The 16,043-nt window shown below is 40.5% G+C and overlaps 1 protein-coding gene across 2 annotated transcripts in view; it reads right to left on the reverse strand.

Annotated features, from left to right (window-relative positions):
- Window positions 1–16,043, reverse strand: part of LOC143335221 (retinoic acid receptor beta-like) — a 179,091-nt gene that overhangs the window by 73,590 nt on the left and 89,458 nt on the right. Inside the window, exon 1 of one of the 2 annotated variants that reach the window (XM_076754488.1) lies at window positions 4,321–4,581. The exons of the other annotated variant lie outside the window; for it this stretch is intronic. Coding sequence (XP_076610603.1) covers window positions 4,321–4,477 — 157 coding nt within the window. The 5' untranslated portion in view covers window positions 4,478–4,581. Of the gene's footprint in view, window positions 1–4,320; window positions 4,582–16,043 lie in introns of those variants that run through there. 2 annotated transcript variants of the gene reach the window in all.

Below are 16,043 nucleotides of genomic sequence, written 5' to 3' on the forward strand. Positions count from 1 at the left end.
AGTGTTTTCTTTTTCTGAGGGTGGAAAAGCCTCTGAAGCAGCAATTAAACCATCATGAGAACGTTAACTTCTCCACTGGAACCAGATTAAAATAATGTAGAGAGAGAGTTAAGCAGCTTTTTCGTCAGAGCCGTCAGCTCTGACTCTATGAAACATGAGTCTTGGAATTATTCATTCTTTAAGACATGAAACATGGAGAGATGCTTGTAGTGGTGAAGCAGGAGCCTATGGCAGACATGGCGTTTTGATAATCATTAACAGGTCACTATCAGTGCAGATACACAGTATCAGTGTAACCCTGGTGGGACCCTAACACTGTCCTAATCATGTCGATTAAACATGCCTGGCATCAGAGAGCTCTCCTTTCCTTTCACTGTTGTACATCGCTTTTCATTCCCCCCCATCCGCCTTTCATTTCACACGCCCACTAAATTAGCTTGGTGTGCAAGCTGTGCTAATGGCCTTTCATGTCCATATCAGAGGCGCTTCAGCCTTGAAGACAAAAAGGCCCCAATTATCCCATAACACACATCAGCTGTACAACACATATCGCGCTGGAACATCACACTCTGTCTTTTTAAGTCACAATAGCAGCGGTGTTTATACACAATCACATTTCCACTCATTTGTCTGATAGCTTTTGGATTTGTTTTGATGAGATAAAATGACTTGATGCTTTCAACGTGAAATTCATTTGTGGCTTTATTCAGCGAGGGCATCGTGTGCAGCGGCTCCTCAGCCGCAAAGCCCATTTTATCTGTGTAAAGAAGGTCCTTGATCATTCTTAATTAACATCTAAACTGGAAGAGGAAGTGCATTAATGGTCGGCTCGTTGTCAATGTGGCTAATTAACACCCAGGAGGTTTCCACTATCCTGAACAAATAAATTAATAAACCAACATTTCAATGACCCTGCGAGAGGCTTTCTCAAATCAAAGTCTTATTTAAACAGCATCTTATTCAAACAGGAAAAGGGCAGGGGTGTCCTGTCTGACAGCACAAAAGGCCAACGAGCAGCTTTACGGGCCGAGGACGAATTCATCGACAGAAAATCAACAGTTTCCGCTTTTGTCCCTCGTAGCGCTTCATTAGTTCTGTCTTATAAGCCCAGTGTGAACATTTGTGTTAAAGGCTTGTGGTTGCCGTCCTGCATCGCCAATAAAAAGACCTTAGAGTGCTTCTGCTATTATTTATGGAAAATGTCTTTACGTTGGTTTAGCAATATACACCAAACACTGTATGCTGAATACGTTAAAAGCCTTGAGAGACAATCCAGGTTTTTACTTTTACTGAATTCTAGGATAACTGAATGAGTAAAGAGAGAATATCTAATCAAACAGGCTCCGCAGCGTCTTCAGTATTAATGACAAACAGTGCAGGGCCGTCGCTGCGAACGAGGAGGTCATTTTTGTGGGAATGTGACAACCTGTGGGGGATTTCTGCTACTATAATTACATCCTAATATTTAGCATGTGTTTATTCTATAGGCTGAGTTCAGCGCTCAATATTCATTTAGTCTATGTTTAGGCCAGAAAATAAGTACATGTTCATGTTTTACTCCTGGCAGTGGGAGGAAGAGAGCATTTAGATGTTTATGTAAAGACAAAAAAAAAAAAAAAGAAAAAAGAAAAGCATTCCTCTTTGGTACTGGTTAAAATGTTCTGAGGGGGTGTGAGGGGTGCATGGAGGGACCTGGTCTTGACTTCAGTATTGTTAGAATTCTGGTCACGACCCTGTTGAAGAGCAGCAGCTTCTCTGTCAAGTCAATCCACACCATTAACAAGCTGCTCTACAACTGTTTCCACCTATGGAGTCACAGGTCCTTTCCACAGTTTTACCCATGCAGAAGTCATTTAAGAAGGGAAAAACAGCTGGAGTTGATCAGACGCTGAATCTTTTGCTATCCTCCTCAGTCGGCTCGTACAGTCCTCATTATGTTTTAATAATTTCAGTTGAGCTTATTCTTAAGTGAACTGTTCCTTTTAAGAATAACAATAACTTTATGTTACACTGACATATGTTTAAGTAATTATGGTCATTTTAAAGGATGTTTTTCTGAAATGTCTCTGTTTCTATACCTGAGTTTAAAAATGTTTACAGATGTTATGAGCAATCGACATGAAAATAAGGTGACTTCAACATGATTTGAAATAAATAAAATAGTACACAATTCTACGACCTACAGCTAGTGTGGAAAGTGCAGCATTTACACTTTCATGTGAGGAATTTCAAATGGCAGATAATAGAGTTTAACACTTCATGCAGCAATGAGCAGGCAGCATCCAGGTAACAAGAACAAAATGAAAGACTTTCTCTTTGGTGTTTGCTCAAACTTTTCTGAGGGGATGCACCTCAGTCATGCACAGCCCTGTCAAAGAGCCTCGTACTACACAGGAGTGTGTCTGAGAAACTGGATGGTGAGAGAGAAGAACTATTTTAGCAAATTGAGAATTAGTGTTTTCTTTAGTTGAAAAGTACAAAAATGTGTCTGGTTTTTCAAATACGTTTTTATACCTGAACTCTGGCTGCACACATGATGTAAATACACATTTTTGAAGTTAAAGAAATTATTTTCCCATCACTTTATCTGCACGCACAATTTCACCGAGTTTAACATCAGGATTACCACGAAGTCACGAATTACATACAGCTCCCAACTGTATTATTAAGGCTGAAATGTTTAGATGATTAATGTATTAGTGGACGATTCATCGGCAGCAATCAAATAATGTTTCAAGCACAAATGTTGTAACTTTGCTGGTTTCAGCTTCCTGTTTCTTGGACAAATGTCATTTAAAGATGCCACCATGACCTACGGACACTTGTGATAGGCATTTTCCTCTATTTTCAGACATTTTAGAGGAAATAACATTGAAACAGCAAACAAAAAGTAAATGAATTTATCAGGAAAATCTCTCAGATTTTGCTATGAGATGCCTCTTCATCAAACTCTGAGCTGCAGCAGAGCGGAGGGTGAGGCAGCTCAGGTTAAAGGTGGCAGCTGTCACTTCTGCACTTTCCCTCCACTGATAAGAGCCTCTTTTGACTGAGTGCCCTTGAGCAAACACTTCCTGGGGAATGACAGCTGGAGACTGGTCATTATCAGATGAGGATAAATCACGGAGCAGCAGCAGGGTGACGGAGAAAAACAAACACTGACAAGTGCCTCATGAGCACACGGTTAGAGGATTAAAGTCCTCCAGATCTGCAGCTGGTGACACATATTTTACAATAGATTTGAGGGTATTTCATGAGACTTTAATCAAGTATTTTAATGCGTTTTTCCTCATAGGAATAATCTTAATTTCGCAACATGCCATTAAATTGTAGTTTGCTCTTATTATAATAATCATGATTATTTTATGATCAAATGAAGCCCATCATTGCCTTGTGATCAACATTTTTTAGTGTCAGGTAAATGTTAATATTGACTCAATATTTTTTCCTCTATTTTTTGTCAAAGGAGGAATCACTGGCATATTCCTCGGAATGCAGCTGCCTTTAAAGCATCCACTTAGTCTCCTCGACAAAAACTAGCAGCAGTCCATCCATCAGCCTCGGCCAATTCACAACGCGAGAGGCTGACATGTTCCGATAGCAGCCCGCTAATCTTGTTGAAAAGTCCGCGGGGTCATTTATCTAAATCAGTGTCAGGGAGCGCAGGTCGCAGCTCGTCAGGCCGCCCCTCCTGTCATGTGCGGCCGGGGAGGAGGTGTGGAAACGCCGCCTGTGTTTACTCTCTGCATTCCTGCAGCCTGCTGCTCTCTGAATTGAACTGATCTGAGACAAGCCATACATCAGCAGGTCGGGGCTGCTTCCACTGCTGAGAATTTATGAGGGCGCACGGTAGGAGTGAAATATGACGTTTGGGAGAAGGTTCTGAGGAGTTTTCTGCTGAGTGCAACATCAAAAACAAACTTTTTTTTTTTTTTTAAACAAGCATCAGAAAATAATTTCTTATGTCACCCAGCTGCTCTAAAAATATCCCCCCTGTCTATTAAGAATTATTCCTCCTGATATTTAGAAGCGCCTGTGACGCGTTCGTGCGCCCTGGTTCTATGCTTTCCTACGACTCTTAAAGGACACTTGCCTAATTTGTCTGATTTGAAATGAGCAAAAGAGACTTTTCTTTATCCCATCATCAGTCCTACAGCAATGATCAGTCCTGGAGGACCTTTATGGCAACTTGTTGTGAATCATGTGGATCATGGACTCAGCCTGCACTGGCCCATCATCATTTCGAGCTCATCCTCGCAGCTCTGAGTGAGGTAATAACCACAACAGCAGCAATAATAACAGATGATGAGAAGTTGGACCTACAGTGTGCGCTCCGGCGGTGCTGCCACTCTCTGTGCGCCAGTCCGCTGATGCAGGCTTTCAGAGCCTTCTCCTGCAGCATGCAGGAGGACGGGCTGGACGTGTAGAAATCCAGCATCTGCCCGGGACTCACGGCCAGCACGTCCATGCAGTCAAACATGATGACGGCGCGTCGTTCAACTAGTCTTGTGCGTTATGGATAAAAATCACCGGCATAAGCGCACACAACTCCATCAAACTCCGCTGTTTTTTCCCCCCTCCTCCTCCTCCTCTTCCTCCTCCTCCTCCTCCTCTTCACCCTCTTCTTCTTGGCACGGCAGATTTCGCTCCTCTTCTTCTCCTTCGTCCCGCACCGGAATCATGAATTATTTCGGACCAAAATGCTCCACCGCGTCTTCTAAATGCTCATTTGGCATTTTCTCGCACCGTGTCCAGTCAGCGCGCTGCCACCGACGTCCGAACGGGACTCCTCCATAATTACAGTCACAATAACAATAATATCCCGACGTGTTTTCTCTGGATCACTCCGTCCCGGTTACGGACACCAGAGCCAGCAGCGGCAAAGCCCGCCTGAACTGAGGGATCTTTCCTTTCTCTTATCAAAAATAACACGGACGGCGTTTAAAAGCACACGTTCTCCTCTCCGATGACGAATGGGTTATCCGTCCCCCCGTGCAGCTCATTTCCAACTAGTTTTGCCACAGAGAATGAAAGATTGAATTGCCTAATATATGCGAGTGAACTTTGTATGAACCCTTCCGAGGCTGCTGACCTTCAAATGACCCAGGCAGGCTGACATCACAGCGGCTCCGCAGCGCGGAACAAGGCGGAGAGGAGAAACGCAGGGGGAAGACAGTGGAAAGATCTTTTTTCCTCTTGGAAAGAACAAAATACACGACGGTCCCCAAAATTTGAGACGACTTTTTTTTTTTTTTCCTTTCTTTTCTTTCTTTTTTTTCATTCATTTGAAGCTGGGGAAGTATTAGTACAGCTCTAAGTGTGTGCTCTCTGAGGGAGCTGCTTTTTACGCACAGCGACAGGGAAATGCCCCATTCCTGCAGACATACATGACCTTGTACAGCAGCAATAGTACTGAGTTAGAATTTATAAAATAGCAGCATTTTACTTTAAGTAAAGACAGTTAAAAAAAAAAAAAAAAAAAAAAAAAAACCTATCTTATCTCATTCACCGCATGCCTGTCAACAAACTGCAGCAGTGACTGGCGACTGATATGTTATTATCTGGCCAGTGTGATCAATCAGGAGGTCAGAGAAGTGTCATTTCAAAGGAATCATTACTTCTGAATGTTTTACTAATAGAAACTGTATTTGGAAATTTCTGGAGCTTCCTGTTTCTTCTTTTTCTTTCTCTCTGCTGAAATGACACAAAGATTAACATTTAAAAGGTTTTCAAAAGGTTTGAACTCAACTGGACTTTGTTTTGACAGTCGTGGTTTTTGTAGTTTATTACAATAATTAAAAAAAAAATACAAGATCAGATTTAGATGAGCATATCACACCAGACTAAACACATATGTTAACTGCTTGTGTTATTATATTTACAGTATCAATAAACGAAGGATAAGAAACAATGGAGACGTTTCCTGTGTAAAATGTGTTACTGCTATGAGCACTGATGCTAATTGGCCTGAATTCTGGATGTATTAAAACCTTGAAGACAAAAAAAGGCCCCAATTATCCCTTAACACAGTTAAAAATAAAAAGGGAGTCATAGTCATAGGCAACTTCTTGTCTTTGGCATGAATGTGAATTACAAAATGTTAGGCTGCGTTAATTCTTTCTTAATCTAAAGAAAAGATATGAATTTCAGGTAACAAAGCATCTGAGTCTTCATAACTTCATTCAGTCCATTCAGGCTTCACTCTTTACTTTGTACTGCTCAACACTGTAGAATCTCAAAATCAGTTCTATTAATAAACTCTTTTTTAATTTTTAACTCACTAATAGGTTTATAATTGAAAGTCAGGTCACGCTGAATCATTTAATCCTTATATTCAGAACTGTTACAAAACTGAGAATCATGAGTCCAGGCTTGTAACTTAAAATAACTTAAATCAATTATATCATCTGTACGTTGTTTAGAAACACTGTTAGCTAATTAGCATACTATTATTTCACTTTATTTGGGTTAAAGTTAGGCTGATTTTTTTAAAATTTTTTTCTAAGTGTGGTTACCTGATGGAGTCTTGTTATGTGTCTATTTCACATGTCTCAGATCAGTCACACAGATCAAAACTGAAACTATGTAAACAATGCTGAAAATATCCACTTCAACCACTCCCTGCACTCTTCATATATTAGGCTCTCAAGTCACAGGCATCATATCTATCAGCACTGATAAACATGATAACCATAACTGAAAATCAATTAGAAATGTTAAAAATTCCAAGCGGGCACCAACGTACAGATTTGAGTTCATCCTACTTTGAGTAAATAAACAGAAGTGGCAATTAAAAGTTGACGCATTCAATTTTTTCAAGTTTTCTCATTTCCCAGCCTGTTCTCAGTCCAAGAGCATCAAATATCGACGCTTTGTCACACCCCTCAGCATCTCATATGCACAAGGTACCCTTTAACATCTGTGTGAGACGCGCCGGGCTTTCAGCTAACTCCAGTGTAAACCCATCCATGGTAAAATTAGACGGGCAGTGCGACTGCTCCAGCTATCCAACATGTTCTCATCCCGGTGACACACAAAGCCTTTGTGTTAGAAAGCCTTTCTAACACACGGTTAGTGCTTGCAGTTTGGTTAGATTTAGGCACCAAAACTACAAGTGGTGGTATTTGATGCAGTGGGACTGAGACCAGGCTCCATATTTACAGTGTACTGCCTACTGTACCTCATTTCATGCACGAACCTCTAATTTACCGTAAACAATATTTGCATTTATTTTCATCATTAACAATGCAGACACAATGTTTTCTGAGTTGAAGTCAACATGCTGCACACAGTGGTGCAGCTGCCATAAGCAATTCATGAGTTGAAACATATAACACCATGTTGTAGCTACCACTGGTTTTATATTTATAATACATGTTTAAAGGCAGTTGTGACAAGTGCAACTCTTATAGGCCCCAGATGCAGATGATGCAAATATGATAACATGCTGGGAAAGTTTCTGAGAGTGTTGCTGGTACTGCACACTGATTTGCAACACCATGAGCTGCTAATGACTCATGATTTAGAACTGTAAAGTCCATGAACTGAAAGTCAGCTGGATAATATACACATACAGTAGCTCTGCCACGTCATCATTTCCCCTTTTGAGCAAAGTAGAGGTTGATTCACTGACACATGACCTACACTGGAATGCATTATCATCAGATAATAGCATAGCGTTAATAGCAAAGATCAGTTTCTTTGAATGTAATCATCAGAAAATTATTTTAATATCATATCATATCATATGATAAACTGTTCAACACAGCACATTATTTTTATTATGTCATGTCATCATTGCCTGATTGTCATAATTACCATGCACTCATAAGGCATAATATGTGGTGCTATTTAATGACTTATGAGGACCAGGACAGGTGAAACGTCATGTCATCTGTTTTGTACATTCATTCTACTTACTAGCATTTGTAAATGTGTGTTGCTTGTCTTCGGTTAAGCTGCAGTCAAAATAAGTAACTAAATGACAGTATAACATATTCATGAGAGTCCGATAGACATTTGAACAACAAAACTTTAACAGACAATGATACAAATAAGATATCCATCTGTGCATGCTCCCATTTTTCTGAGGCACAAGTTTTTGTCCTGAAAATACATTACAGGAAATTTGAGTCTTTTACTGGAATATCAGACATCAGCTGGTCAGTGTTTCCAATCTGCACTATGACAGAGGTGAAAATTTTAACAATGTCTGTAAAACCTGCAGTCAGACCTGTCTAATTCTGCCTTTTGGAGCTGTTAAGCCACCTCTAATGCCTTTATTACTATGACTTAACTGTCTCAAGGTCCACACATGACTGTCGGCTGGGGACAAGAATACATTTATTAAAAAACTTGGTTGAAATTCTGGGTGTAGATAGAAATCCAGCTGTCAAGGCTACATCCAGGGCTGGATTAATCCTCTGGGGGACCATGGGGCAAAAAATGAACTGTAGGCCAATTTCTGTAAAAATGATATTTACAATTTAAATGATATTTTCTACCAATGCACCACCAGTCCCTGTGGTCTGAGTCAGAGAAAATGTTTGATTTGTACTGCAGAACAGACTTTGTTAAAGTGGTAACCAGTTCCTCTTGTCAGCATGGGACATATTTGAACAATGACAAAAATAAGTAAATAAATAAATAAAGTAAAATAAAATCTAAATATTAAAAAAAAAAAAAAACTTTTTCAACTAAGTTGTGCAGCATATTCTCTCAAATAGGTTTGTATTACAATATAGCTAAAAGCTTGAACATCCAGCACAAGTTGCAGGTATATTAGGGCTTTAAAAAAAAAAGAAAAAGTAACATCAGCATAGTTTTTGGAAGTGGTATATTTTGCAGTATTTGTATGGGGTGTACTGAATATAGAATTTAACAGCTGAGAGCTGCATTAAGTCTGAGAGATTTGAAACATATTTTAATATTGTTTTGCTTTAGTTACAGTTAGTCTGCTAGAAATCAGAAACTGCACCAGTAACAGCCAAGTTAGCGGCTCTGTGAGACCTTATTGTGTTTGTACAAAATTTCATGACATTTCATTCAATGAGCCTACTCCCTGAGATGTTTCAGCCTGGACAAAAGTGGTGGACTGCATGACTGACAAACTGATCAACAGAACAAACAGCCATTCCTAGAGGACAGCCTTTGGCATAATGGCTAAAAATAAAAGTTAGGTATTTACAGTATTTAATGCTTTAAAATGGACTTAAGAAACAATTCCTCGGGTACCAGGTGTGGATGAGATTCACCCTGAGATGCAAAAGGCTCTTCAATGCACATGGAGCTTGGGCTCAGTGGAATGGCAGACTCTGGTGGTGGTACCCATTTTTAAAAGGGGGACTGGAGGGTGTGTTCCAGTTGTCGTGCCAGGGAGCAGGAAAGGAGGCTCCAAACGATTGTCAAATTCGGGGGGAGCAATACAGATTCCATCATGGTCATGGAACAGTGGAGCGGCTCTTTAACCTTGCAGGATTACTGGAGGGGTCGTGGGTGTTTGCCAATCCAGTTGAAATGCTTTTTATGGACTTGGAGAAGGCTCATGACCACGCACCCTGGGGAGTCTTGTTGAGGGTACTGCAGGAGAATGTAGTACTGTTGCCATTGCTATGAGGCATCCAATCCTTATGTAACTGGAGTAAGAGCTGTCTCCATATTCTCAGTTAGTGCTGTGCTCCACCAGGGTTGCCCTTTGTCAACAGTCCATTTGTGATTTTCATGGACAGGAAGTCAAGGTAAGGAGGTAGGAGAGCGTCCTGTTTGGGGACTTGATAATTGCTTCTCTGCTCTTGGCAGATGATGTGGTTCTGTTGGCTTTGTTAGATCGTGACCTTCAGCACATACTGGGACAGTTTGCAGCTGAATGTGAGGTGGCTGGGGTGAGAGTCAGTGAGTCCATCCCATTATTCTCTGCCAGAAAATGGTGGCTTGCTCCTTCCAGCTTGGGAGTGAGTTGCTGCTCCAAGTGCAGACGTTTCAGTATCTTGGGGTCTTGTTCATGAGTGAGGGTAAATGGAGCACCAGATCAACAGGCAGACTGGCACGACTTCAGCAGTACTGCATGCATTGTAATAAATTGTTATGATGATGAGGAAGCTGAGCCAGAAGGCAAAGCTTTTGATTTACCAGTCTGTGTTCCAACCTCACCTATAAATGAAGGTTTTAATTTCGACATACTCTGATTTTACAGATTATTTATGCTTTATAGTGCATTTCACTAGTTTCACTCTTTAAGTGTCCGATGAAAAACTTGGCTTCATTCCATTTTCAGTGAAAAAGCTCTGAAAACCCACTGTGCACTACCTGTTCAGCACCAAACAGCAACTAGCTGGTGAATATAGTGGAGCATTTAGGAGCTAAAAGCCAGACATCTGCCTTAGAAGCTGGTAGAGACCAAAACCAGAGCTAAAAGAGAATAAATATTGGAGTTACTTTCATCAGGTGGCCAGACACCGGACTCAAAATGAATGGTAATGTTGCAGTGTAACTGCTTGATGTGTAAATAAGCAGCTGTTTGCTAACAACTGACCAATGACTGTAAATAAAGATGGAAGACGTGTCTCCACTTCCTCCCACTATACAAAAAATGAAAGCAAAATATCTTGGATACAGGCACTGCCATCTTGTGTCTGGTGACATCCTTTGGAGCTGGAGTCTGAGCAGTAGTGACTGGGGGATGGAGGCGCAGTATTGAGGTCCCGCCCATACACACGCCTGACTCAACCGCAGCTAAGGGCTTACTGTCAATTATGGCATTGCACCCCCTTTTTATATCATCAAGTGACTAATTAAAACCAAACTTATCAGAAAAATGAACACTCCAAGATACATCAGCATGATAAGAACTAATTAAAATGACAGAAACCATCTTTTGGAGAAATGTATGTGACATGTACTTAGATTTTTCAGCTTTGCCCATCTTTTAAAGGGGATCCCAATATTCACAGTTTCAATCCAGAAACACCGTATCACCATCGGCTTCATAATTCACATGAGAAACCTGCTCAAAAATTAATGTATGAGGAAAGTGATAGATGATGATGATAGAGTTGGAGTCTCATATACACCAAATATGGTACATATAGAGCAGTCACAGTTGTCAGTGCGCTGAAAGCCAGATGCACACTAACACTTATGATAGTGTTTGATGTAGTAACAAAGGTAGTTTGAGAGGGAGAGGCGGTCTGAGCGCTGCACAGCACAGTGATCCCCAGAGAGCTCATGAATATTGCAGAAAGCCTACAGCAGAGCTGAAACAGGAACCCCTGGACCCCCCTGACACACACCAGCTGACCCCCTGCAGTTCAGCCGGTGTAACAGTAACCCCCGGACTCACACACATACACACAACCCCGGTCAGTGCAGGTAATGAATACACCTGAAAATCCACCTGTAATTAGAAGGTGATAATGAACCCATCCATCAAGATAAGCCGCTTTTTGGCATCAGTGCTCTGCAGCTCATGGCCTCCGCTGCCAAAACTCACCAGGCTGTGACAATACACAGCGTAGCTGATCATTTAATAAGGCCGGGCAAAGCCTGACAGCTTCGAGGACAACACACATGCAGCGGCTGCTTTTTTCACTCTGTACTGAGCTTCAACACAGCCATTAAGTGGATAATTTAACCACCTAATCTGCAACTTCAGGTACCCTTTTAATTCCCATTTCTTCTCCAAACGAAACCCTTAATTTATATCATATTTACGAGCAGAGCTGAATTTGGTGCTCACAATTCATTGGTGGGTCAAACCCCGTTCAAACAGCTATATTTAGTTACACTTGCACTTAGCCTATTGGTAATTTAATTGAGGCTGTGTAGCAGAAGCAAATATATTTTCCACTCGCGTTGTGTATCGTGCCAAAGTGTTCATTGGAATTATGCCTTTGTGTAGCAACATGATACACAGAGTGAAATTGAAGATTAGGATTAAATTTGGTCTGCATCATTAACATAAATTCTTCATATTCAAACAGTGAGGGAGCATTTACGGATTTAAATAGCCTACCTTCCCATTTCAGAAATTGTTTATCTTATTAAAAATGAATTGATATGTACAATTTGTATAAGATTTAAAAATGTTTAGAATCTATTTGTGTAAAGCATATGACGAAGTGTGAGCAGGCACAGCTTGTTCCTACCAGGCTGTGTTTAAAGCATTGACTCACATGTTCAAAATAGTGAACGCTGACCCGTCATCAGTGGATCACTTGAAATAGGCTGTTTTTGTAAAATAAACACTGACCTTGTAAAAGTATTAACATTCTTCCACAATAAATGGAGCACTTGTGTTAAGCTTCTGTGCTATATTAACCCCTAATAATGTCAAGAAAAATACACCAGGAAGAAAAAAGTTTTTATTAAGTGCTGTTTCATTCTGGTCCGGCACCATCATTCAAAGAGCTTTTCCTCCTCTGTAAGACTGAACAAAGCTGCGTGCCAGAATAAGGCAGTGAGTCTGAAGAGGCACAGAAAACACAGGAACGCTTTATTCTGAAAATCACAAACCAAGTAAACCCAAAGGGCTGAAAAAATATTTATCACCCCTTCACTACATTTTGTTTTTTCACAAAATAGCAGGACTACATATCCTCACTTTGACAACGTCTCCCAAAAGTTTGTGAAATAAGCACTTTTATTTTTTTTTTTTTAAGTCAGAAGGAGTCCATATTCCCATCAGGAAAAGATAATGTGAAGGATACACAAAATCAGGAAGTGGTTTGACATTGAGATAGGAAAGTGCGAATGTGGACGTCAAATGGGGTGTGTGTGAGGATTTACATTCAACTCCAACTGACAAGGCTGACTAACACAGTATGATTTTTACTTTAGTAAAACATGCAAAAATGGGCAAAAACCATAACCAAAGGGAGTAATTAACCTGTAACTGAAGGTCGTTTCAGCTGCATCTCTTGGTCTTCATCAGAGGACGAAAGTGAAGAGCAAAAGGAAAAAGTTAGTGAGAAGACCATGGTCGATGTCATGGGAAGGTAGAGGGCTTCTTTGATCCAATTTTCTGTTATTAAAATATTATTTTAGAAAATCAATAATCCAAAACTTGGGTTAAAAGAAAAAAACAGAAAATATAGCAAAGGCAGTGCAAATGTAGTGTAACCATTTCTAATTTGTTTCTTTCTGTTTACTTTGTTTCTGCACTCTCTCCCCATTTTTGTCTTCACTGCTGTAAACCAAAATCATATTCCCCTGCTTGAGCAAAGAGTGATACAACGACCTGCATCGTCTATGGTGATCAACACATAACTGTGCATAAGGTTACCACCAGAGACTCAGTCAGTCAGTCAGTGGAATACATGAAACTGCAGCATGAAGGGACCCACTCATCAAAAACTGCACCACCAGTGGTCAAAAATTTCACCGAGTACCATTAAAGTCCAACTAAAATTAAAAAACCTTTCCGTAAGTGTTGGGAGAATGCACTGTGAAGTCTTCCCACTGATTGTGTGTGTGTGTTTGGTTTAGTCAGTGCCTGATAACAATAAAGGAAATCAGTTCTAGTCCTACAATTCATCACCTCTCTGTGACCCCCTGACCCCGAGGAGAGCTCTCTGCGTCCCCTTCCTCCTCACTCAGCGGAGGACTCGGAGACAATAATACATTTAAACAACGATAAAAACATTGACTCAATGCTTTCAGTTGATCTCTAATGGACAGCTATTTCCCCTCCTAAACTACTATATTATTGTAAAATGGTGCATATTGTGATTGAGCAAAGCCTATTCAAGTTCTTTGGAATGAAAGGTAGCCTTGGAAACCTCTTTTACAGCACTTACATGAAATTCTTTTCATAGTGTACTGAGTCATAACAAGAATCATTATGTACACATGTTGTGTGTTCATGATGGATATAATCAGAGCATTATTTTGATACTGTCTGTGGGGTAGCTTTTGGAATTTGGAAAGTGTTTAATACAGTCAAAAGAGGGTGAGATGCATCTATACACTTAGCAAAAATGATGCAAGATGCTGTAATGGCTTTTTTTTTTGTCTTGGCTTTGGTGCATCATAGTATGTGTCTTCATAAAGGAGTATAGGAGTTAGGGTTGAGCCGGATACTCGTTTCAGACGAGTATCCGGCTCGGATAAAGCATTTTTGACGAGTATGAGCATGATACGAGTAAAACTCGTCAATATCCGTGCTCGTGCTGAAGGAAAATCCTCATTGGATAACTGACTGTCTTCACGCTCTGCTCTGTTCTCACGACTTGTTTCATAACGTACGCGGTGCATTTGACAAGACAGAGCTGAAAACGGCTCGTGTCGCGTCGGTCACTGCCTACACTCCGGTCGGGTTTTTTTTTTTTTTTTTTTTTTTTTACCGTCTGCTTCCTCTTAGTTTGGCTGGTGATATAAAGTCAGTTGGAAAACTTTGCTCGTACTGAACGCGGTGCTTTTGAGAAGAATACAGTGAACAAGGCTGACATATTATTTCCCTGTTTGCCATCACCGAATGTTTGCATGAATCACCAAGTTCACACAGATCATTAAAAAATAAACAGTCTTACAGACCACTTACACACACACATATAGTTGAACACACAAAGTAGCCTATATTCATATTTTTATTGTATATCAATTTCAGACTTAAAATAATGTACCAATTTAAGCCCCACCCATTTCCGATTTACCACCATGCCCATTTCTGGTTTAGGCCCCGCCCACCCAGAGTACAGATATGGATACAGATCATTTAGACGGTTGAACAGATACAGATACAGATAGTGGTGTACTCGCTCATCCCTAATAGGAGTCCATGTTTTTCCCACTCTAAATGTCCAGACAAACGAGGAAGTGCCACAGTGAGATTCATCCTCATGAAAGCTGCTGCTGCTGGAGGCTCATTGACGTAGTGACTGCTTGCACTGTCAGTTACATTACAGTTAGATCACATTGGCACAGTTAATTCAAGGGAACGTATTATCCATTCCTGTCTTGCATCTGACCACAGATTATGCCTGTTTTGTAGAGAGACTGGTGTGTGTTTTGCTGTATTGAGATGGCAGTTCATTAAGCATTGCTGTGAGTGTTCCAGAATTTCTGAGTATCCGGCTGCTTTGTTTAGTGTCAAGCAGATGTAACAAGGTCTGCCACCGAAAACATTTGAAATTTCAATTTCATTCATTTCATTTTCAATGGTATGTCTGTTTAGCACTTTGGTCCTGAATAAAATGAATAAAATATATTTAACATACAAATAAAATATGAAATTATGTCCCCAGAGGATGAATCCTTATGTTCTGGTGACCCTTTGACCTTTCATCTAGTGCCACCATCAGATCAAAATTTCTACTTCAACACAGAAAAAATATCAATGCTGGTGATGTGACCAACATCTTGATACCCAGTGCCAACACAGTGGCTGACTTGGAATCTATCATGAACCAGTCCTTCAGCAAAACCAAGTTGATTTCCAAAGAAAGATTTTAGCATTAAGAAAGTCAACTGGGAGCCATACAACAAAACTCTGTCTAAACATGCTTAATATATCAAGATATATATCACTCTTAATCACTTAAAAACTGCAGGAACGAGCTAAGAACACCGCAACGCAGATAAACACTCCACTAGCTTCAAAACAACTTCTATCTGTTGAGGACAGAAGCAGATGAGACAACTTGCACCTCATCTGCCTAAAGACAGGGAGAGGGAAAAGGAAACACATTAACCTACATGACAGCCAAGTGCTTGCCATCTCTCACTGGAAATCCAGCAGAGCTCGTGTGGCCTCATAGCATCAGGCTGCTGTGACATCCAACATGCAGCAGCTGCAACTCCAACAGTCATGATAGTGAAATGTCGGTGCTTCACAGATAGAGACCGCATCTTGAAGATCAACTGTTGAAGTCGCTGGCCACACCATTGGATTCAGCAACCCTCAAAATTGGGTTTTGACAGACACATTTTTCTCTATAACATTCAATAATCATGTCTAAATAAGCCGCAAGTTTTGAAATAATACAAATAATGAGCTAATCTGCTTTAGCAGGAATGTGTGGGTGTTGTTTGGTCAGCTTTTATTGACAGTT

This window comes from Chaetodon auriga, chromosome 17 (genome assembly GCF_051107435.1).
Source record: "Chaetodon auriga isolate fChaAug3 chromosome 17, fChaAug3.hap1, whole genome shotgun sequence".
Classification (NCBI taxonomy): Eukaryota; Metazoa; Chordata; class Actinopteri; order Chaetodontiformes; family Chaetodontidae; genus Chaetodon; species Chaetodon auriga.